This window comes from Alosa alosa, chromosome 23 (genome assembly GCF_017589495.1).
Source record: "Alosa alosa isolate M-15738 ecotype Scorff River chromosome 23, AALO_Geno_1.1, whole genome shotgun sequence".
NCBI classification, from domain to species: domain Eukaryota; kingdom Metazoa; phylum Chordata; class Actinopteri; order Clupeiformes; family Clupeidae; genus Alosa; species Alosa alosa.
The window spans coordinates 21,991,648-22,016,926 of record NC_063211.1 but is presented as its reverse complement, the minus strand read 5'-3'; the positions used below and the strand labels follow the sequence as shown (position 1 = coordinate 22,016,926).

Genomic DNA, 25,279 nt, shown 5'->3' with positions numbered 1-25,279 from the left:
TATCAATCATTAACCTGTTAATATTCAGGTGGCTTCCAAAACAAGAGTTGAAGAATTACGATTCAGCACAAAGGTTCATGGGAGAGGTATGCGGTGACATTGGTGAATTCTACAAAAACAGAGCTTTAGCTGGGAAGGAGATTCCTCAAAGTGACACTTAAAGCCAACTAAAGCCATTCCAGGTTTGAACTTTACAAGGCAAAATATGGCAGCTAGTCATTAAGGTTGAAATTCCAAACATGAATCAGGTTGTTGGTGGGGTGGGACCAATGCAATATATCAGAGGATTTCTTTGTTTTGTTCTGTCTTGACTTTGTTTTTTTGCTTTTTTCCAAAGAACTGGAGAAGTTATTTTGTTTGGATCCAAGCAAGCAAGCAACATCCTCATTCTAATTGCAGAGGAATTGCTGACTAGCCTCCATTTCTGTATATTTCAAGCTTGCTTGTTTTGTGAACGTGAGAGCTGGTTTGGAGAAAATTCTTAGAGAGCGTACAGCAATATCCTCGCTTTGGATCAATACCACCACCAACAACTTCAACTCCTCCATAAATGTCGGCTATTCACTTAAATAGAAAACATAAACTGGAGTAAGTCCAATGTCAGTATACTGATGGTAGGCAGCATGGGACATTAAATAAACCATACGCTTATTAGGTAAAGGACACTGACTCTAGGTGACCTGCTCCAGACAAGCATGAATTTAAAAAAGGGCACAAAGAATCACATTGCCAAGCAGGCATTTAGTGGAGTGGTCAGAAAATGCACTGCGGTCACTCTAAAAACACTGGCCTTTTCAGCCTGGAGAGTTTACCAGGGGAGGATAAGGAGACTTATTTCCCCCTTTCTCTCTGCAGAGGTTCAACGCCACACTTCACTTACCCTGTTTTGAAAAAAAGAAGCGTGAAAATGCGCTGTTGTCGCTGATATAGATATTAAACTAATTTCTTCTGAACTAGGATTGTGCAAGTAAACTTTTTCCATTTTTGGCATTCCAACAGGCCTGAGGAGAAAGAAAAAACAAACACAGAGAGAGAGAGAGAGAGAGAGAGAGAGAGAGAGAGAGAGAGAGAGAGAGAGAGACAGAGACAGAGACAGAGACAGAGACAGAGACAGAGACAGAGACAGAGACAGAGACAGAGACAGAGACACAGACAGACAGACAGACAGACAGACAGACAGACAGACAGACAGACAGACAGAGAGAGAGAGAGAGAGAGAGAGAAGGAGAGAGAAATCAGATTTATATAAGCGTTCCCAAACATGCATTACAGATCAATATAGAAACACCTCTAGTGTTCCTATTGAAATATCACCATGCAAAATTCACAGGTGTCAAACAGACTCTTCAACAACAACAGTTCCATAGCTCCTGTTTCAAGTTCACATTTATGTATGAGAACAACATTCAACTGACTCCTTTTTATAGGATATGTAGATGACTTTATCTGAAGTGTTAACAATATCTGAAGTGTTAACAATGTGTCCAAAGAGAGGAGAACTGAAAGCAGGCTGCGCTTTAATGACACTGATCTCACACTGCTACTAACTGCAAGTCTCAAAAAAGTTCACCCTGCAAGTCTTCTTTCGGCCTTTACATTCGGGGAGGGGTCAGAAAGGAGGACAAGTTCAGACAAGCACAGACCTGATTTAAAGGTCTGAATGAGGGACTGCTTTTGACTTAAGGTCTTATTGTTAGGCGTCATCGTTACTCAGACATGGGGAAAAAAAGATATAAAAATAAAAGCATGACAACGTGGAATGCGGACGGCTTTTTTTATGCGGTCAGGAGGACGTTGAGAGCCAGAGTGTTATCTGTGTTTGTGAATGTACAGAGACCCACACAGCCCAAGGCATGCGTTGCTGGTTGTAAGGCATTGTGCCGTCCATGGTGGCGTCTAGACAGTTATTGACTATGCCAATTCCCTGGCTTTGTGGACTACTCTTTCAAAGCTGGTGCCAAAAGAACAATGTTTAATCTAATCATGGTCTACACAAAAAGGTCAGAAAATTGGCCTCGGAATGGAAATGGCTGTTGAATCAATTTTCCGATTAAGCATAGTACATATAAGTTTAGTTGTATGTACTATGCTTAATCGTAGAAGTTTAAAGCTGAGTCAAACTGTGTATGTTTCATTTTTCTGACGGCAATTTACTGATTCTCAATGTGCCTGATGGTGCGTTTGTCTGCTTAGACTCAACACAAACCTGCGAAAAAAAGTTGCACTTTCGTGGAGGCCTCCTGTGACATTCTTTAACAGATCTACAGGGTTCAGGAAACCAGCCATCTAGAGCGGTTAGATGCGGAAGCTACTGACTCAGTGGTAAAAGATGACCCACAACCATGGCAGATGGGCTACATGTAGGCCTACCATCTGTATTTGTTGAAATTAGGTTGAATTAAGGTACAGTAGAAACTTGTTGATGTGAGGAGATGAAAAATAAGTGTGTGTGTGTGTGTGTGTGTGTGTAAGACAGAAAGAGACCATGAGTTATGGTTTGTCTCCCCTTCCCACTCAGTCAGTAATCCCAATAAGTCTGTCCAAGTTTATGGAAAGACAGATAACACATTATGCTGAACTTCTTTCTAAAGTAAACCTGATCTTTTTCTAGTTTCCACACATATGTATTACAAACAGGATCTCAATACATATCTGCATCACTGATGTGTAATTTCAGAAACACTTCTCTACACACTCAACAGATGCTTCAGCTGAACACATGCTAGTCATGAAATCCAGCCAATGAAAACTATAAGAAAACAAACACTAATTTCCCTGTTATCCTTAGGCATATTGAAAATACTGACATGATGTAAAATGCATGACATAAACGTATGCCAGCATGCACAGCAAGCACACACATACACACACACAACCTTTAGACGGAAATGGTAACCACAACTTTCGACAGGAAACACTAAATGCAAAGAGGGTTCTTCACCGTCAAACTATCTATCAGAATTCAAAAATAGCAAACTAGACATAAAAAAACACATCCTGTTTGGGTACAAATAGGTGCATTCCCTTTAGCTAAATTCCAATCTGAAGCCCTCCGGTACTAACCAAGTTTGTTTTGCAATGACTAATTTTGAGTTAACAAAAATACACATTACCTAGAAGTTGAGACTCAGTGTGACCACAGATATTATGCTGATATTTACAAACATTGCATCATTTAGCAAACACTCACATCTAGATAGACCAACTGAGGGAGATTATGTTTTAACTTCTGACAGCATACAATACTTGCACTGCTTCGGAACTGACACAATTACTTCTGTACTGCTGAAGTCATGAACTTCCAGCTGTACAATAAGCAGAGCCAAAAAAACGACCAAAAGCTAACAAACATAGAAGTAAAAGATTGTTCATAGCACCTCATGCAACCAGCTGTATCAATCCAAGTGTATCCATAGTACACGATCGAATGTGGTAAAAGAGCAAAGCCAAATCACATCGCCAACTGTGACCACTAACAAACCAATTGGAATGCACAACGCCTCAGTGGATGCCTCAGTGTGTGTGTTTGAAGGGATTTCAGCCGTTGCAAAAGCCAAGACCAAAGAGTGCAAAATAGATGGCACAGAGAAAATAGCAAATAGATTACATGTACAATAAAAAAGATTAGATAAAAACAGGAATATTGTGTAATTCTATTGTGTATTACATTAGAATGCATTACATACTGGTAACAGACAATAATTTCTACCAAATGAGTTTAATTTAAGTTAGTATAAAACTCTGTGACACTTCCACATGACTACAATCAGGATGGAGGGAACAGATATAAACATGGTCCCACATGCCTGCAGGAGTAGACCTGAGAGAAATCACAGCTCTAGCATGTGGGCCTGGCCAAGGGAGTAACTCACTGTTCATGGAAGTCCAGCATGGGCGGCTCGAAGCGTATGGGCCTGCAGTTTCCCCGGTGCAAGGGCGGGCTGGAAGAGACAAAGGAGAGGAAGCATAAGGCTGTGTAGAACACGCACGCCATGTCTTCTGCTCATCGTCAAATTACACATGTGCTGCTTCAGGTACAAGAAGGATCTGCTGTAGTGGACAAACCAGTGCCTCAGTTTGTTTTCGTTTGTACACGTAGGGGGTGTGTGAGGGCGTGTGTGTGTGTGCATGCTCGCACATGAGAGAGAGAAGGGGGGGAGGGGGGGGGGTCTGGTCAAACCAGCCTGGTGGCTGAGGGTGTGTTTGTGCATTTCACAATGATGAACAAAACATTAGCAGCCATGCTTTCAGATCATCAGTCATGTTCGAGTCAGGGTGTGTGCCGTGGCCACCACAAAAACCTCCAGAGCTTTATGGAGAGAAGACACAGACTTGCATGGTGTTTTAAGCCCCCAATGTAGTCTTCCAGGTAACGCTGCATGGAAGGCACTAGGGTTAGGCAAGGGTTAGGGTAAAGGTGAGGGTTAGGTGCCTTGAAGTCGACGGCCGCAGGGCTGCCTTGAAGTCGATGGTGGGGGCTTAAAACGCCATCGAGCGAAGACAGAGGGCTTCAAATGAGTGTAAGAGAGTGTGTGTGTGTGGGGTAGGGGGACTAGGGGTGGTGGTGGTGACCCAGACAGCACCTTAAGCAATGATGCCAAAAGCACAATGAAACATTCCTGACACTGTTAGTCTGATGCTTGCAGCTTTATGGGCATGATTTCTTTCTACTCACTGTAGGCTAGTGGATCATAACATTGAATAGCCCCATCCTTGTGGCTAAAATATAGATAGAGAGCACGACTAGTCATCTTCTGAGCCTTATAGTTTGATATGAAAGTGATTACGATTTGCTAACAAAATCAGATCATCACACTGCAGCAGGTGTCATGAGAAAACAAGAGTCTGTAACACACTGAATCTCACTCCCCAAGGGTGGGTACTGAGGTAGTGCACCAAGGGCACCAACAACTACAGCACATATGGCCTAAATTTAGTATCTTACACAAAACAAAGCTCCTCACTGTGCAAGGAAAAGATGTGACCGTTAACTTCTGTTCCACAGGAGCAGAATGTGTGCTCCCAGAAGCTTTCTCCTAACTTTTACATAGACACATTGGTTATTAACTAGGCCGATTTTATTGGTATAAAATCCACACAGAAACACATCATCAGTCAAGTTCATTTTTGTGGTTATGTTTCCCTCACTGTCTGTTTGTTTGTCAGTAGGATTATACACTAACTATCTTACGGAAGCTTGATGAAGGGTTGAATGGGCCAAAGAAGATCCCATTACATTTTGAAGCAGCTCCAAATTGCAGGGCGGACCGACAAATTATCTTTCATTTGTTAACATTGAGAGATGGAGCACTAGGCCTTGGCAGAGGTCTGCACTTGTCCAAGTGTCTTCGAGATTTAAGTGTCATGGCTGCTTGAATCCCTCAGCACAGCTGAGAGGCTTTCATGAAACAAGTCTGTCACACGTGCTGCAGTCTGTGCCACATTCATGTGACTGAGTAAAAATGTTAGCTGTTAAAGTGTCAGCTATGAGTGACTGCTGGGAACATTCAGTGCAGTCAAGTCCACATTACGAGTGAGTCTAAATGACCTCAAGCGGCTCTCACAGCCTCCGCTAAGCTTTTCATCCACGAATTGTAATGAAGTGGCAATTCTGAGCAAAGTGCCACATCCAGACTGGGGTGGCAAAACAAAATAGTTTGTGTTGATGAGCTTATTTCAAATTTAACTGTGTCTGTGTGTGTGTGTGTGTGCGTGTGTGTGTGTATGTATAAATAATTAGGCCGATACGACTTCCACGCTAAAAGTTACTTCATTCTAGGAAAGCCAATTAAAGTGTGCAAAAAAAGCTGTTCAGAATCTGCCGATTGACATCACCCGCACACACACGCACGCACTCACCTCTGCTGCTCTCTGTTTGGTTAAACTTCTACTGATAATTTAAGATTACAGATGTCAGTCCAGAGTGCTTAGTGCGTGTCTGTGTCTGTGTGTAAGTAAGTAAGAGAAAGTGTCCAGCACAATGCTTAAGTGTTCAAAAGAGTTCACCTGTTATCTCTAGCCACTTGTCACAGATAGAAAAGTCACAGATATTTAGACCCTTTCGTTTTGCACACTGGGTATTCAAACACATTCCCATGTTTTTTAAGGTCAAAAGATGGCCTCAAGCACATGCCTAGAGGAATGAAAGAATAATCCTAACAAAAAAAAAAATACTCACAGTAAAAAAAAAAAAAAAAAAACTTAACTAATTCAACATTCAATAACTGAACTAATTCAACATTCAACAAAACTAAATAGCGGCTGCCTGGAGAAGCTGCGGAGGACTGATTTGTGTCTCCGACGCTCTGCTGATGACCTGGTCGGTTCGAGAGCAACGGGTGTTCAAGAGAATCAAGCTACAGCCCAGTGCAACTTGGGGTTTGGACTTTTAAAGATCCTACTGTATGTGCTGCTGTTGTTTCGAGTCACCATTGACCATGGACTTTATTAATTGTCGATATGTTTGGTATGTCGCTGTATAGGTCATGTGAGTTTTATGTAGCTTATCACACTCATTTAACAGGTACGCTGGCGACTTCTTTGCTGTTTGTGTTGAAGCGCTTTGGGTTGGACTCTGTGCATTAAAACGTGCTATATAAATAAAGTTACCTTACTTAAATTCCTGAACAGGACTACAGTTAAATACTACACATTCTGTTTTTATAAAAAATAAATAAAAAAAGAGTCTGCAGCTAAGCAGGCTTAAAGAATTTTCACAAGGAGTGTCACTTGTCTGGCATGCTTGGCTCTAAGTTGTCTGGATAAGGTTACTGAGGGTACACAAAAAAGTTGGATGCCTCAGTGTGTGTGTTTGCTTGTCTCTTTATGATTGGAAGCCAAGCCTCCTTCCTTCAGCCATTAAAAAGGCTGCACGTCAACTCAAAAATGGAAGGTCGAGTCAACAGCAACACAAGAAGTCGGACAGGCTTGCTGAATCTGAAGAATTCACACACACACACAGACACAGACACAGACACAGACAATCTTCCAAATTGTGACCATGGTGATAGCAACATTTAGTCAGCATTATTGTGACAACAGCAGCCCTATCTAGAGCTGTCCACAACTGTGGGTTGTGTTGAGCAATTTGATTTCTGCTTTTCAGTAGCCAAAACTGCTCATTTTAATTTTGCATGCATTTTATTTGTAATCGTATGTCACCACAAGACCCCATGTTTTCCAATGTTTTGGGAAAAGCTGACGTTCTAGTTTGTGGACGTTTTGTGGAAGAGATGTGTGGCACTGAGATTTATTTAGTGCACAAAGGCTGTCCAGCAACTTTTATGGGTACTTTTTCAGACAGAAACCTTAAAGCACTAGGCAAGTTTGATTGTCTAAAAACCTATTGTGATACAGCTTGAATGTTAGTCCTCACTGTAAAGTCGCTTTAGATAAATGAATAACTGTAAACATAAATCTCCACTCTGCTGAAAAGTGGGGTGCGGCCCCCAAATAATGGTTGACTGGCATTGATTTGGCACCAATCTGGCAAGGACCCGGCAGAACCATTTCAGAATCACTGACTACCAAGCATGTGAGAAGTTAGTGAGGACTGTCGCTTGAGCTACATCATGGAATACTGAGGCCATTGTGTCTGAGGCCACACACTGACCAAGTTTCTTAACATCTCCAGTGTGCCAAACAGATGATAAATCACGGTCATTGTCACCAGGACAGCCATGTGATTGCATAACCCAAGATACAAGCATGTCAAACATACAGTATGTCTATGACATCAGTCAACAATAAAGGCACTGGTGAGGGAGTGGTGAGGAGAGGTAGAATTAGCCTTACCTTTTTTGATTATATGAACTAATGTCAATGTCAGACTCTGTCTGCAAAACACAAGAGTTAAAAGACATTGTTAGAACACAACAATAAAACACCACAAGGTAAAGCAAGGGAATTAAACAGTTATTTTATGTCCACACTCATTCTAGTATACCTGTGCAAAATGGGTATGAAGGTAAAGTAAATAAGTAAAAAACCAAGTTCACAATTACTACATGGCTCTTTATCTCTCCATAAACACACACACCCAAAATCTTATCTAACATTCATATCTCAACCTGTGGGTCTATCTATTGAATCACTGGGCAGTAGTGGCTCACAATGACAAAGAGCTCAGCACAGAGACAGGGACTGATTAAACAACCCATCCCCATGTGAGGTATGGTTAAACAAACTCCAGGCTAGCTAGCTAGACAGCCACACATATACACACAGAAAGAGAAAGAGCCACACAGAGATGAACAGACAGGACAGAACTCCATACATTTCTACATCCAGCACATACTTCGACCCAAAGCCACTTGGTACTAAAGACTAATTCTACCTGATAATGCCTTCAGCAACACACTTGTCTTGAATGATGACACCGGTGTCTTGCAACAAAGCATTCTGTCTAACCAGTGATGAGAATTAATGGGATCCTCAGCAACTGCAGGTATATTTAACTTTAAACCTTACCGAGAGAAGGCTACTTAGTGACAGAGTGGGGTATCAGAGATTTATTCCTGTACACTTTACACAGAACAGCTCTTAAGTGTTCCACAGGAGGCACGGCCGAAGCTTGTATAAGTCTGAGTACACGGCATTAACTGGGTCACGACCGATAATTAAGATCATTATGAACTGCTTTTAGCTTACCTGCAAGAGGCCTGCTTCCCCAAAATGTAGCACCTCTAGGATGGTGTCTGACTGAATGAAAGCTGTGAAGATAGACAGACAGCTGTTAATTCCCATAGACAGACAGACAGACAGACACACACACACACACACACTTTATGTTCATACACTTTGATCAAAAGCAATGGTGGTGTTAAAGGTAATACGATAAGTTAAGATTTGATTGGCCTCAGACTGTATTGCCATTGAAGTGTATGAGGTGATGTGTCAAAGATCACAGCAGCAACCACCATCAGCTAAGGCTTCACTTCAAAAACAAATAAATACAACAACAATGAAAAAATGATGATGATGCTCACTTAGTGGTTATTTAAATGACTGGGGTAAAATGGCGGTTTGGACACCAAAAATCAAAGCGAATAGCTGGGGCCTAAGTACATTCGGTGAGACTCAACAGGCGAAGTGCTCACAAAGATTAACTCTACATGTTGAATCTGATACACATTCAAAATTCAGATTCACATTGTCACAAAAAAATCTTGCAAACAGAAAGCAGCCATATAGATCAGCTCCATTATAAACACCACCTGAAACGAACAACCACAACAGATACCAGATAACTTGAACAGGTTACGAGTTGAGAGAGCAGGGTGGCTTGGCTGGACTCAGAAGGTGCTTGCAACCACATGCATGGTCATTGGTGGATCGGTGACTCATTTCCAAAGAAAAACGTTCCTCCCCTCAGTGCCTGAGCCTCTGAGAAGTCTTCACCAGACTGACTGCATGACAACGACAAACACTCAATACGGTAGCCACTAGCCGCAGAAACTTTACTCAACTCACATGACTTACACAGTGTGTACATGTACGTATGCATTTTAACCATCATATTACGCAGATGTCTTCAAACATACAGGTCTGAGTAAACTTGCTGATGTTCAGGAAAAGTAAAAGAACACAACTCTAAAGAATGACCACAGAACATACTAGAAATGCCTTAAGCGTACCGCTGTTGTTAGTGGCATCAGCCGCGTAGACCTGAATTTCCACCTGTGAGAAAACATTGAGTGAAAGTTGGTTCATTCAATTCTGCCTACCTCAAAGACCCTGATGACAACAGGGATTTCTTACAAAAGGTCGGGAGACATCCAGCTGAGAGGATGAATGATGGGGGAGGGGAGGCGTGTGGTGGAAAACATTTTGCTTTTGGCTTTCAGAAACGGCTGTGTGGAGACCAAAGATAGTTGTGGCAACCCCAATCGCAAGCCCCAACCCCCTGTGTTTCGATACGGACCACTGCGCATACTTGGATTCTAAAAAGCCACACAGGGTCTGGCATATCAAACACAGACTGTCAAACACGCCATTCTGCACCCTCTCTCCCACTCTTTTTTCTGGACAGGTCATCCAAGCAAGGCCTTTTGTGGCAGCGTCACTGGCCAGCAAACACTCTTCACGGCCTGACAATGATCAGTCGAATGATCCTCTGGCCTTCACTGCAGAAACTAAATCACTTGCAGCCAAGCAGAGCTTTTCTCCCTGAAACAGTAGCACAGGTGGGCTTGACTAAGGTTCCTCTACAAGAGAAGAGATACTGAACGTGTCTGTTCGATTCGTAGTTCACTGAGGTTAAGAAGTTGTGCTAATTCTATGACAAACATGTGATGGTGAGCTACAATCATTGTTTTTTTATTTATTTTTTTTCAAAAAAGGTGAAGTGGTGGTTGCAAACCCATCATGTCTAGCATGTAAAGGAAGTGTGATTAAAAATAAAAGTGCAGTTCGGCCATAGGTGATGCTTCCACTATGCAGACAGGTTTACGGTGAAGACTCAACTGTTCTCAAGCAGTTATGATTAAAAAAAATCAAAAACATGAAAAAGTGTTTGGCTGACAGGAAATCTACTCCAACAACACTATTCACACGATATGGTAGTGGGGACTGCACTTCTCCATATTACATTCACATGCAACCACATGCATTAGGCCTATCAGTGAATTACAAACAACCTCTGTAATAGATTCATTTTTGAAAAAAAGAGGAAACTTCAACCAAATATCTGAAATCCTACCTCACAGCTCACTTCCTCTTTCGCTTAGTATAGTCTTTGAACTAACAGCTTATTTGTTTTTGCAACAACCTCGTCTTTCGGTTACAAGAGTAATATATAGCCATAAATGTGACAAGCCCAAGCAGACGGCAAATAGAATTGCACAATCCTGACAGAATTTGACTGCAATGTGTATTTTTATAGTAAACAATTGATGAGCCGATCAAATTTCTATTATAACCACAGTGGGTCAAGAGATAGGCAACAATCTCAACATTTGCTGGCACAAGCTGATCAGTAGGTGAGGGTAATGTTGCAAAAAGGATACCCCTGGTCCACAAACATGTAGCCTAAGGAACAGATGTGAATGTCAATGTGCTCAACTGCATCCGCAGGATAAGAGCAATATCGAGTGAAGTAACGTTTATTTGTTCAATCTAAATCACCTACTTAAACCACCCGTGTTGACGAGGAATTACAGCGTAACCCTCCAACAACACACTGTGATGTTTCCCAACTTCAATGTATTCTGCACATGCACCACGTTTAGAATATGAAGTAGAGTAACGATGATCAATATAGCAACCTGCGGCCAATTTATCCGATGGCCAATATAATAGCTAGCTTAACGCTCGCTAGCTGACTTGCAGTGAAGCTATGCTTGCTTGCTGGCTTGCTTGCTTGCTAGCTAGCTACAATTATAAGCCCTGTCGTTCTCTACATATCGTTCCATACCATTTTGACCATTCAAACGCGACTCAAGCGACTGTACACTGATACCAGCACGATATAAAACCTTGCATATGGAAACTTGGATAATTATATTGATTGACACAAAGGCAATAGGCGTCTAGCCAGTGAATATAATGTTAAACCTTGTCAGCTAGCTAATGCGGCTAGCCAGGTAGCATAGCTAGTTGATCCAACACCGAGTTTTAAATACTGCCGCTGTTTTGTGCCATTTGCCAGATACAAACAAAAAAATACCAACCTTGCTTGTTTGCCCGCGCTACCTGAAAGATAGCAAAAAACAAAAGCTGAAAAAGCGGGAGGCATGTTGACTTTGTTCTCTGTGACAGCTTATGAGGACTCTGAGTTCTTTGCGCGTTCGCCATGCTGCCGCGTCTATGTGTATGTGTGTGTCCCTGTGTGTACGCTTAACCTTCGCCGCTCGCAAATATAAACATTAGCGAGCTGATCTCGCTCAGCCCGCACACTACACGAGTATCACTGCATCGGCACCACCTACATATGGTTCGGATTATAGCACAATTTTCTTTTCCTGATGGACATGACTGTGTTTACAGTACCAGCTAAAGTGTAATTTTGTTTCCACTATGTTATCATTTGTGGAATTTAAGGTGCTTGTTATAACATTAGAACTTTATAATTCAGTGTAGCCTAAAGATTGAATAAACTCATAGCGACAAGTAGGTTATCATGATTCATGCAAGGAAATTGTAGCCTATTGTATTTTTCACACTGGAACTTAATAAAATAGTAGCCTATCTATCTGAAAACAGCACTAAGGTTACAAGAGCCCAAGGTCTGATTTAAAAGTTACTTAATTATATTCACTGGCTATATTGACTGAAATAATTATTAATAGTTCCATTAGGATAAATATCCTATAATTTGAATTAATCTCTATTGAAAATTGACACAAAATACAAACAAATGTTACTGAGCATTTCAGGTTGTTACTTCTCTTAACCCCAGAGGGCAGTGTTGTCTTTGTAAAACTCCGCTCAGCAAATGAAATCATCCAGTAGGCCTACCATGAGGTGATACTGACACCATATTTGGATGATAAATGGCTATGGAAGCAGTAGCCAGCAACACAGTTATTTTGACCATATGTAATAGATGGTATTAGTCGTTTTTAAAATAAACAGACACAGAAAACTGCTTTGAGCAAATTGAATAAAAAATATAACTTTTATACCAGGCTACTCAACGTTCCAAACTTCAAGCAGCTGAGAAGTTCTTCCTTCATATTCATATTCTTCCATACTACAATGTCAGTAAGACAGCATTTTCTTTCTTTATATTCTTTTTTCTGTCATCTTAGGGTTAAGCCAAATTAAGTTCCTGTATTACATAGCACCACCCCAGGGTGGGGGAATGGAATTGATTATACCAGGCCCTGTAGGGTAGAGGCTCTCAACATTTTTGGGGCTAAGGCACACTAAAGGTCAAACCAAAATGCCATGGCACATCTACTTAGGGTTATTACGATGAATGTCACATATGTTACCAGGGGTATTCATTCTCATATGTCCATATTTCTGTTCTATACATACAGAGTGATCATGAGCAGAATAGAAAGGCAAATTAAAATATGACAGTATTCAGAGATTGGAAAAGGGTGTTGCCAAAGTTGTGCAAAGAGTCCCCAGATTGATCACTAGATGTGATTTTTTGTTGTTGTTGCTGCTAGAGTAGGCAGGTGAAAAAAGTTGCTAAATCTGACATTTGCAATATATCCTAACAGCCGTGCTTATAGGTGGTAAGCTACGGCGAGCATGGCTAGAAGGAGTTACAAGACGGTACTCAGCTTCACATCATGAAATCAAACTGAGAATGGTAGCCCAGATTTATTTTTAAAAATTGTAAGTCTCTGACTACCTGAAATGTTTTTCAATTAAGAAGCTGTGTCATTGATGCATTTAGAAATACCCCTCTAGCCTATTTCATGAGCCTCAAAATCTCATTGGGTTCCTCAAAAAATCCACCAAAACACACCACACACCTCACAGAGGCGCTGCTGAAGGACACCATGGGCTCTGCCATGACAGCACTGGTCCATCCTCTGGGCCTTTTCTCCTTCTCATGATGCCACTACAACCTATGGAGCCATCATGGAGGACTGCACAGTAACCTATGGAGCCATCATGGAGGACTGCACAGTCACAGAGGGTCCCATATAGAGGCATGGTGAGAATTTGGAGATGTCAGAATTCCTGTTGTTGAGAAGGTGCTAAGAAATGGCATAATATTATCAATATGCCAGGCTAGCAAACTATCAACTCTGGGTGTCAAAATTATATAGGCCCGTTGCGATCACACACATCTCTGTGATAGAAATTGATGTATAGGCCTATCTGCAGCATATGGATAGCACAAACTCCTCTGTAATTTCACTTCAACTGAGTGACGCATCAGGGGAAGGGTGCGTAACCATATCACCCAGGGGACAACCCTGTAAAGCATGAGTGCGCTAGGGAATTCATGCATTAATCAACAAATAGGGACTGTGAGATTAAATGAAGTCAAGCAAATGTCGGCCAGCCAATTATGAATACACATGGGCTCAACAATTAGTTGAGACTTAGCAACAACAACACCAAACAAGCTGCTGTCAAGAGATGATCACAATGTTCAACAAGCAGGGACCACAACAAGTTGGAGTCTGAAATAAAAAATTCTCTCATCAAAAGGAGAAACAATCTTTCATATTCATTCATTCATTCATTCAACATTCATTCCACATCTTTGGCAACATTTTTTTCTTTTATATTATCTGCTTATATTCTTTTGTATTATCTGTTGGGAGGATTGGGACGCAATTCATATTTTGATATAACATCCTCATAAACATGTTCACTGCTGTTCCACAGCTTTCATCATATTCAGACTGAAATTAAACATAAGCTCATCTTTCCTTTCAAAATCCAATAGGATCAGACAGTGGTACAAGGTATATTTCGTCAGATGAAAACATCACACTCCAGATCTATCATCTCCTATAGGCCACCTGATCCACTGCTGACATGTGTCTTTGGTTTCAGGTTGAAGTGACATCAAAAGATTAGATCCAATCTCATTTGCTGTTGCTTATCCCTGCTAAAAGATGGACTGTGCCGTCTGGTAGCATAGCAAAGCCTTCTGGGTTGGCTTCAGAAACAGTGCAGTGCATTTCAAATGCAGTCTTATTTACTCTAAGTAAGTTTAAGAGAGGTTGGTAATGGGGCTGGTAGGGTTCAATTTTGGCATAATTTGTTGATGATGCAAGTATTAGTTAAGCATTCAACAGTAAGCCCAAACAAATCATGTTGCTTTAGGAATACTATAGACACAGATGACAATGTTAGACACAAAAAGCACAGTGGTCCTGAATCAATGTCATTACAAAATCAAGTCATATGAAGGTGTTTGAGACATGTGATACTTTTCCCTCCTCATGACTTAACACCAAATACGGGAGAGGAACATTTTCAAAAGCATAAAGCACTTTGAAAGAAAGGGAAAGTATTGTCTATAGCAGTGCATTTTTCTGTGATCTGCTATTGTATATGCTATTTCCTCTCTATTGAAAAATCATGAGGCTGCTGGCTTCATGACAACATGGGTCATATGCATAGAAGAGGCATTTGCCACCTTTCACAAAGCCTACCCACGGTATATGGTAACATACAAGCTTGTTTAGACAGTTCTTACAGGCGGTGTGTGGTATCCACCACCCTGTTCTATCTGTTCAGTGCCACACATGAATTTACTCTCCTCTAATGGTCTGACTCTACCTCTTTGGCTGTTTTAAGTCCTGCATGAGAAGTGCTTAACACCACATCCAGGGAAAAGTATTAGGTGGCTCAGGGACACACTTAGGCTAAACTAAGATTAGGAGCTCCAGCCACTGTTCTCCAGATTGCTGGGAGGGATTGCCCCTGCCCTGGGGGTGGGCTCTCTTACCGAGCACGAGTGGGTGAGAGCTCCTTCTGGAAAGGTGTGCACAACCCTTTCTGACTTGCTGCACATTTTCAAAAGCATCCAACAATACCGTCTGTCTTGTTTTGGATATCCAAGGCAACAGATGATGCATGGGGGTGGAGGGTTACGTGTCTCTGTTAATGCCAGGGGTTGTCTGATCTGAGAAAAACTGAGTTGGTTATTGGTTGACACTCTGGAATAACAGACTAGTCTGTAACATGCAGTGTAATTTGGTAATAACAAACGTTCTAGTAATAACAAATGTAATAACAAAGATAATGTCACAAAATTGTATCACTTATAAAATTGTATTACACTGTCAAATGTAAATACGGTGAGGAAATAGTTAAATGAATATGTGCACATAAGTAGCAATATTTTCCCCAGAAGGGGATAATATTCTGGAATCCCTCTATCAGTAGAAAATATTTGAGAACATTAATGACTGAATAATGGAGAATTATGTTTGTTAGTTAGCCTACAGTTAACCTACTAAGCCTCATGCAAAATATTTGTTCATAATAAGTGAACGACATGTAATGCATCCATTAAGCTCATGTACACATCCATGCTGATATGACCAACTGTTTGAGAAGACACACTAGGCCTACAGCATGCACAGAGGGAGGTGCGTGACAAATCGCATTTTGAATTGGAGGAGGGAGGAGGAAACGCCAATCGTTACTCATCGGGGAGCTGTTCGCGTTCAGTGGTGCTGATATTGTCCGATACTTTTAAAAAGCAAATTAACTGTGTTATTGATATGGGGATTTCACTGCAGAGAAGATGTTGTAATTTTTGAATTAAGTGGAAGTAAATGTATGTGAAGAAACACGAGATTGTGACTGTTCAAAATGGGATTACTTCAAGGTGCATGAAAGGATTTTGAACTAAACTCTTCACCTAATTGGCAAAGGAGACAAAAGGAAAGAAGCGGTTTTATGGTCGACATCAAGGTAACAAAGTAGCCTAAACCCTTTTTCCTGTCAAGATATTTTAAAAACGTGGAAAAAAACAGATGTTGCTTCTTGCTTTATAAGCTAGCTTGCGTTTCGCATACCTTGCCGTTACACCAAACAAAACCAAACAAATCAGAGAGAAGATCAAACATTTGATTTATTGCGTTGACTTTAAACGGCCGGGTTGATGACATGTCAACAGGTATGCCTCTAAAACGTTATGATTCAAGTTGAATGTTGGCTTTTATGTGTCTTCATTAACTTTCACAAGTAGGCCTAGCCTACCTACGTCTGGTCAGTTAACATTATACGGGTTTGCTGTATTCAAAGAGGGAAATAAAACAAGGGTTGAAACAAAACTGAATTCAATATGGCACTAAGCTTAATTAGCAAAACCTTAATAATTAATATTGACATGATTCATAATGGCTCCAGGTTTGTATCAACAGTTAGCCAATATCCAAAAACAAGATACTTGATAAAATAGCCTATGTTCACTGTTTACTTAATCTCTGCAAAGATTAGCATAAAGTACATGCATGCCATGCAATGTATGCAGCCATGGGTCAGAGGAGGTGAAGTATAATGGGGTTTACTGATCATTGTTATTAGACACGTGTGTGTAGACCTATTTGATATTTGAATGCATAATGCTGATGCATCCCCAGGCAGAGCCTTCCCAAGCACATTAGCCAGCATTGGTTCTGCTGTGTGCAGGTAATCCCATTAGTATAAGCTCTTTGAGTCCTGTACTCCTTAACAACCAGCCTACCCAGAGATAGACCTTTGCTATAATTAGAAAATTAAGAGTGAATCAGCTATATAAATATGGTGGGACAAAAATACACTGAAGAACAGAAGAAGAAAACAAAGAAGAAAAATCTGGTAAGTGCAGGTGATGGAGAAAATGAACGAACACATGGTTATTGTAGAAGATATCCAGTATAGAAGACACCTAGCCTAGCTATGTACACCTAGGGGACACTTCAAGAAGCCTATAGCTCACTCTATGTGTGTGGCACAATATTTCTGACCACGATTTAAGGGGGTGAGAGGTAAGGATGACATCAACTCACCTGACCCCGAGCCTGTTTGTTTCTGGGAGTGTTTATGTTTGTAGGCATAGCTCCCAGGCAGGAGAATCAAAAGGTTGAGAGTTGTTTAGCTTGGGCCATGGACAGACAAAGCTCAGTAATCTCTTGCAATCCTATTGCGATGCGTTGGACAAAATAGTAAGGCACACAGGGTTATACTTACCCATCCTCTTTTAGGCACTCAGAGTTATACTTACCCACCCTTTCAACTTCTGGTCAGCATCTGAGAACGTAGACTTAGTACACTATATTTAAAAATATTACCCCACCCCCAGGGCAGGGGCAATCCCTCCCAGCAATCTGGAGAACAGTGGCTGGAGCCCCCCCCCCATAAAAGAATAACTCCATTTCAAGAATGAACAACAAAGACAACAACACAAAATCATCCATTATAGCTACACAATCTTAAGATATGAGACACAACTGTACAATGGCAACTTTCTGAATACCTCCTCTCTAGATATTTCTAGGACCTTCTAGGACCCTAGAGGTTTGCACAGTAGTAGTTTGGTGTCATGGAAGTATGGTATTGTACTGTAGAGGTTCCATATCATATCATAACAATCATAACATCAAGTCAACTGGATTAAATCTATTTCAATGTGTGTCAACAACGTAAAAGCCCGTTTTTGAAGTATCACAGCAAACACTTTTGTAAATACTCAAGGGCGTGTACTGTACTTCCTGTCCTCTCCTTAGTCTGTAGCTGACCAGGGTCATCTTTTCAACCTGAAAAGGTGAATTTCCAACCTGTTCACATTATAAAGTTGTGTGTATTTGGACTACTGTACACACCACTTTTCTCACCTACAGGCTTCCCTGAACAGCCGAAGCAGGCGGCTGGCCTAGAGCAAGAAGCCATGCCAAAGATCTGCACCCAGCAGTCCTCTCCCTCCCCTATGTCACCCGACACACGTGAACGTGACCTGGACCAGCTTGAGAGCGGCGAAGAGAGGTTAGAGAACTTAAACACGTGTGTCTGTGGGGGCATACACACAGACACACACTTCTTCATACACACACAGAAGATATTGTATAGATTTATGTGAAATACTCTTCAAGGCAATATACCAAGCCAGTGTTACATGATCCAAGATATTCGTGTTAACGTGAGTGAGTGTTGATTCTATTCAGGCATGTTCTTATGTACCTATAATTTTATGACTAACTATGATATTGTATGTAGACTGAATATCAGACTTACAATTGATACATGACAAGAGTGTTCAAATTCTCAGAGAGTACCTTTTAAATGTTCTCTTCTCTTTTTGCATTATTTTAACTCCTACAGTCACTGTCTTGTAGCCCTTTTCTTTTCTTTCTTTTCACCTTAGGTCATTTCTTTGTTTATTGTGCTTAAGCACTTTATTGTGAAGCACTTTGGTGTGTCTCAGCCGTCTGTAAATGCGCTATGGAAATAAAAATGGACTTGACTTGACTCCCCTCCCAACACTTCAAGCCAGCACACCTTTAACATGCACTTCCCATGCACCTCCTTTTCTTACCTCCCCTACCTCCTTCATCTTCTACCACTATCTCCTTCGACTATACTTCACTAGTACTTAACCTTCTGCACTCTCATTCTCTGGTAATAGCATTTATTGTTGTTGTATTAATTGTTACCTAAGGTGTCCTTTGCAATGTAGCTTGAATGTTATTTTTGATTGTTGTAAGTGGCTTTGGATAAAAGGGTCTGCTAAATGAATGTAAATGTAATGTTAATGTCATGTTCTTTATTAGGGAATATGAGGATCTACCATGGTCTCAACAAGACTCGTTTAGTGGCACAGGAGCCATGGGCAGGTAAAATGACAGTTACACAATGACATACTTTAATGGCTTTCAGTGCTTCACTTCGCTCAATCTATCTTTTGTACTCGATCAGCTTTTATGCTGTTAGTCGTTGATTAAAAAGGCATTAGTGAAGTTGCAGTACATGAAGAATGAGGAAGCTGAAGCGCATGAAGCATACAGAAATTGACAATTAAATAATATATGATCATTTAACTTACAAGATATGTACTTTATTTATAATGGAATGAGAGGTGTCTTACTGGGCTCAGAATATTTGAAAACAGATTATTCACTTTGTTGGAAACTGTTATATGCTAGCGTCGTTGTGCCCTGGTGCAGTTATTTAGATTTTAGGCATTACGCAAATACCTAACTCATTAATGTAGTGTTCCATCAAATAGATTAGGCATACTCTAAAGTGCCTTTTTCTTATATTCACATAAAACATTAGCCAGGCATGGTGAGGTGAGGTGATTATGGCTGGATGATGGAGTGGGAGGAGGGGAGGGAGTAACAAAGAGAATAGATGAGAATAGATTTTTTTTTGTATTTGGTGGTGGTGGTGGTGGGGGGTATGATTTGAAATGCATAGGTTAGAATATGATGAGAGAATTTTAAAGTAGTTGAAGAAATACTTAAATCGATGGTATGACTTTCATGAAAAAAGATTAATTTGAAGGGTGGGGGGTATGTTATTTGAAAATTACAGATCATGATTATGATTGTATGTAGTATGATTATTACATAGAATGTTATACTATTTACTGATGTAATGAAAGATGTCTGCTTTAGAACCAGCTAAAGCCTTTATCTCTGCTTTGAATCATAAGAGTGTCGCGTTTCGTGCACATGGTCCAAGGCTGGATGTCCTCAGGCCAAGAGGACGGGAGGCGCACCTCCATCATGGAGCACTCCCAGGAGGAGGAGTTCCAGGAGACCTGCACCGAGACCAGAGAACAGGCCCTCCACTTACGCAGGAGAAAGTGAGTCTGCCCATACCAGAGAGCTGCTTGGTTTTTAGCTGGTGACAGTAGTCATGTTACTGTGTGTGTGTGTGTGAATGTAAGGCAGTAACTTGTAAAGCACTTTGAATGTTCTGTGGAGTAGGAAAGTGCTATATAAATGCAGTCCATGATTGATGATAGAGGGATAATGCACTTGTTTCTTTATGTAGTGCAAACTGAGATTCAGCAAGGCAAGATTGCTGTTGTATTTTTGTATCATATCATGGACTGAAATTGACCCTAAAAATATTTCTGTGTATTTAGGTGATTTACACTAAATCCTAACAGGAAGAAAATGAAGATATGCCATCATTTGTTGTCATTATACTTAAATGTTAAATTGAACCCTTTATATCTCTCCTTTCCAGTCATGTCAGCCAATGGCCTCTTGCCACCTATAATATGAACAACTGCAACAACACAGACGAGTAAGTAAAATCACCATAATCGGAAATAAATTGTTGTTTGATGATTGTCTTGTCAATCATCCCAATGTGCTACTGCATCTGTCTTCAAGGCTTCAAGTTTACAATGAATTCAAAGCGAGAGTATCACTGCCCCCTACTGGCTGAAATCTTTAGTGTCGATTGTCACTTTGAGGAGAGTCGATGTCTATGGCTGTTTGGATGGTCTTTTTTTGCTTAGGAAGGTCCCTAGTGAAAGATTTGATGATAAGAGCTGTTTGGATTCTCTAAATGCTTAGGAAAGGTGCTTAGATACTTCCTTTCAGATCCCCTTTAGCAATAAGGTACACTGAACATCCAAACACAGTCATGTGGCTTCTGGTGTAAATTTGAGCCTTTCCTGTATCTGTACAAACTGTAATTTGTTTTGTCAGTCCTCAGACTATATCAGAATACAAGATTAATATATGTTGTGTCTGAATGAATGTTTGGTCATCCTTGTCTTTAGCAAAAAAGATGACAAAAAAGATGAAATAAAGAAAGATGAGAAAAAGGATGAAAAAGACGAGAAGAAAGATGAGAAGAAAGACGAGAAGAAAGATGAGAAGAAAGATGAGAAGAAAGATGAGAAGAAAGACGAGAAGAAAGATGAGAAGAAGGATGACAAGAAAGATGACAAAAAGGATGATAAAAAGAAAGAGGAACCTCCGTAAGTATGGACCCTTTCAACAATAAAAACAAAAACAATGCTTGAACATTCTATTTGGGCCCCAATCTACTTCCTCTGCATTAAGATAACATATGGAATGTTAAAAAGGAAGTCTTGTGGGGCCAACTATGATGCTGATAATGGAACTCTCTTGAAAGGGTCTATAGCAGTAGAGAATGACGCAGAACAAAGAGCAACCTCTTAAGCATGTAGTAAAAAATAACTTTTCAGTCAGTTCCACTGATTATTTTAACATTGTTTTGATTTTGTGTTTTAGGAAGGAATACTGGATTATGGATCCTTCCACAGACTTGTACTACCGCTGGCTAACAATAGTTGCTGTTCCAGCATTTTACAATTTGATGTTGCTCATCACAAGGTTTACCTTCAGATCATGTTTTAATGTATTTAAATTTGTTCATGCACAATAGCACATAATGATGTTCGTAAAAGGAAAAAAATCTATTCTAAGGCCAAGAAGATAAATCTGATCACTTGTAACAATTAAGTGAGAGATATTTCAGAAATATTTGAAGGTAGTGTTATTTTTTCCAGGTTCCAAAGTGTCTAACAATCCTATGTTTCCACAGGGCTTGCTTTAATGAACTACAACAACGCAATACCTACCTTTGGATTGCTCTTGACTACACAGCAGATGCGATCTACTACATGGACACTTTTGTGAGATCAAGGACAGGTAAAAAAAAAGAAATTTCAGTTGAGCATTCACTATGAGGACCCAGGTTTAAGGTCAGGCCTAAGGCCATTTCTCAGTCTCACTCCCCATCTCTCTCCCACTCATTCCTGTCTTCTCCACTGTCCTATCAATAAATGCCAAAAAATCCCATAAATAAACCTTTAACAAGAATATACATGAGTATGAGTATAACTACAACTGCTTGTTATCTTTCACAGGTTTCTTGGAACAAGGCCTGTTAGTGAAAGATATAGCAAAGCTAAAAGAACACTACAAAGGAACACCACAGTTCAAATACGACATGATATCAATGCTCCCAACTGACGTACTTATGATTTACATGGGCTATGACAATCCTGAGGTTCGTTTCAACCGTCTGTTCAAAATGGCAAGGCTCTTTGAGTTTTTTGACCGGACTGAGACCAGAACCAACTATCCTAACATTTTCCGTATCAGTAACCTTGTGTTGTACATCTTGATCATCATACACTGGAACGCCTGCATTTTTTACGCCATCTCCAAAATCCTCGGCTTCGGCTCAGACACTTGGGTCTACCCCAACATCAGCCACCCTGAGTATGGCCGACTTGCCAGAAAGTACATCTACTGTCTCTACTGGTCCACCCTCACCCTTACCACAATTGGAGAGACGCCACCGCCTGTGAGGGATATCGAGTACCTCTTTGTTGTTGCTGACTTCCTGATCGGTGTGCTGATCTTCGCCACCATTGTCGGTAATGTCGGTGCCATGATTTCCAACATGAATGCTTCCCGCGCCGAGTTCCAGGCAAAGATCGACTCCATCAAGCAGTACATGCAGTTCCGTAAAGTCACCAAAGACCTGGAGGCCCGGGTGGTCAAGTGGTTTGACTACCTCTGGACAGAGAAGAAGACCTGTGATGAGAAGGAGGTGCTCAAGAACCTTCCTGACAAGCTGAAGGCCGAGATCGCCATTAACGTACACATGGACACCCTCCGTAAAGTGCGCATCTTCCAGGACTGTGAGGTTGGTCTGCTCATCGAGTTGGTGCTAAAGCTTCAACCACAGGTGTTCAGCCCTGGTGACTACATCTGTAAGAAAGGAGATATTGGACGTGAGATGTACATCATCAAGGAGGGCAAGCTGGCTGTGGTGGCAGACGATGGGGTGACACAGTTTGTTGTGTTGAGTGATGGGGCCTACTTTGGCGAGATCAGTATCCTCGGTATCAAGGGCAGTAAAGCTGGCAACAGGCGAACGGCCAACATCCGAAGCGTGGGCTACTCCGACCTCTTTGCCCTCTCCAAGGATGACCTCATGGAGGCACTCCTGGAGTACCCCGAAACCAAGAAGGCCATCGCGGAGAAGGGGACAGCCATCCTGATGAAGGACAACCTGATCGACTTGGAGGCGGCCAATGCAGCCGGAGACCCCAAAGACATGGAGGAGAAGATCGACCAACTGGAGAACAATCTGGAGGTCATGACCGCCAAGCTGAAGAAGCTGATGGTCGACTGGTCCGCCGGTCAGTGCAGACTCAAGCAGAGGATCACCAACATGGAGGCCAGGTGCAAAAATCTGAGGGAGGAGGATCTCTCAGAAGTTGTAGCAGACAAGAAGGAAGAAAAGAAATAGACTTGCACAGTATTACAATAATGCCTATATACCATACTATACCAAAAAAGGATCATAAGGGCATTTATTTTTTCTTTTTGAGTTATTCACCTAATATAGCAGGGCTACCTTCCAAATGAACTGTATGTATAAAAAATATACTATGTATTGATACTCATAGTGGAAAGGCTGTGAAGAACAGAATGTGTGTGGATTTTTCCTCTTCTTTTTAAACCAAGGACTGCATATGAGTTTAATACAGCACTGGCATGCTGTTTGTGAATCATTCAGATTCACCATACTTTGTTTGAGAGTAAAAACAAAACACCTGATCTTCAGTGATGTACTTGATGCTTCGCATCAGCAACATTTGAAGTTCACCTGTCAGAATGTGGTCCATAATCTGTTGTTTATACTCTTGTAAATGTACATTTTCAATGAATAAAAGCTGCTTTGACAGTTGAAATACATTGCACTCTCCCACTATTGCTTGTGAATTAAGATAAGCAGGTGGTCCAACACAATTTTTGAATCTGGATTCTTTGGTCACTTCCAATTCACACGTATATATGACTATATACAGTATATACAGTCTATGAGTAGCATTATAGATAACATAGAATACCTTGGAGACTTGAGTAATTCCAGAATGTCTACTACATTCTGGAATTTGTCTTTGACATTGGGAGATGAACCATATTTTACCAGATTTAAGCTTGAGGTTCATTTTGACTAGACAAGAACTTCAGTCAATCAGTTGAAAAATATGCAGCTATGGCAATGATAAACATTGCCAATCACAATTTGTATTAAAGAAAGGGATAACTAATCTTCCAAATGACCAGTAAACAAACACACACACACTAATTGAGTATACTAAATACGATGCCCCAAAATAGTATACAAAAATGTGAATTGGGACTGCTGACTATTGACCCTGAGAATTTAAGGTATCCATGAGAAAGTGTCTGCAGTAATGCATATAACCTCTGTTGACTGATGGGGTCAAACATTTGTGAGCTGAGCCATTATGACTTGGCAGAGGATGCTGGCATGATTTCTGAAGACACAAGGTACGTAATTGGAAATTGTGCTCTGGGGTCATTAGACAAAAATCTTTCATATTTCTACAAATTAAGAGAAATTCAATAAAATGACCCCTCCCTGTGGGATTAAAGCACTGCACTGATTGGCTATAGTTGTTCATGGCTCTATGCAAGCCACTATCTTTCTCATGTTTGGAGCCAGGACTGTGCATGCCCACTCTTAAAAGGAATGTGTTAGAAACAACATAGAGATGTGTTAAAAACAACACAAGTTGTGTTATTTTCAACACATTCGTTTTAAAGAATGAACACGAAGAAGTGTATGGGATTACAACAACAGACTTCATCTTCAAGTTAGCCTCCTATGTTTTCAGGAGTACCACCTGCTTGAGGATGAACCTCAAGGCTACTTGTTACAGTATATGCCTATTTTTAGTGTAAACAAAAGGGTTTGCATCACTGAAAAGATACTTTTCAGTGATGCAAACAGTTCAATACTTTTTTTTACCACTTGTAATGTTCAGAACCTCTAACAAACCTTTTCTGTAGTACAGTAGTTAACTGAGAAGGGCATTATAGATATAACGTAC

At 40.8% G+C, this 25,279-nt stretch overlaps 3 protein-coding genes across 3 annotated transcripts in view; 2 read left to right on the top strand and 1 right to left on the bottom strand.

Moving 5' to 3' along the window:
- Positions 1 to 11,836, bottom strand: part of LOC125288458 (transmembrane protein 131-like) — a 43,722-nt gene extending 31,886 nt beyond the window's left edge. The window contains exons 1-5 of the mRNA XM_048234846.1: positions 11,670 to 11,836; positions 8,650 to 8,711; positions 7,795 to 7,835; positions 3,873 to 3,941; positions 881 to 1,001 (exon numbers count right to left, since the gene is read on the bottom strand). Coding sequence (XP_048090803.1) covers positions 881 to 1,001; positions 3,873 to 3,941; positions 7,795 to 7,835; positions 8,650 to 8,711; positions 11,670 to 11,793 — 417 coding nt within the window. The 5' untranslated portion in view covers positions 11,794 to 11,836. The remainder of the gene's footprint in view (positions 1 to 880; positions 1,002 to 3,872; positions 3,942 to 7,794; positions 7,836 to 8,649; positions 8,712 to 11,669) is intronic.
- Positions 11,837 to 17,213: 5,377 nt separating this feature from the next.
- Positions 17,214 to 20,740, top strand: LOC125288409 (cyclic nucleotide-gated cation channel alpha-3-like). The gene is made up of 5 exons (XM_048234753.1): positions 17,214 to 17,232; positions 18,255 to 18,396; positions 19,182 to 19,244; positions 20,066 to 20,218; positions 20,608 to 20,740. The coding sequence occupies exons 2-5, from the start codon at positions 18,302 to 18,304 to the stop codon at positions 20,669 to 20,671; spliced, it is 375 nt and encodes a 124-aa protein (XP_048090710.1). The 5' UTR covers positions 17,214 to 17,232; positions 18,255 to 18,301; the 3' UTR covers positions 20,672 to 20,740.
- A 749-nt stretch (positions 20,741 to 21,489) lies between these two features.
- LOC125288403 (cyclic nucleotide-gated channel cone photoreceptor subunit alpha-like) lies at positions 21,490 to 24,113 on the top strand. Its single transcript, XM_048234742.1, has 3 exons — positions 21,490 to 21,731; positions 21,943 to 22,049; positions 22,268 to 24,113. The coding sequence occupies exons 1-3, from the start codon at positions 21,529 to 21,531 to the stop codon at positions 23,662 to 23,664; spliced, it is 1,707 nt and encodes a 568-aa protein (XP_048090699.1). The 5' UTR covers positions 21,490 to 21,528; the 3' UTR covers positions 23,665 to 24,113.
- The last annotated feature ends 1,166 nt before the right edge of the window (positions 24,114 to 25,279 follow it).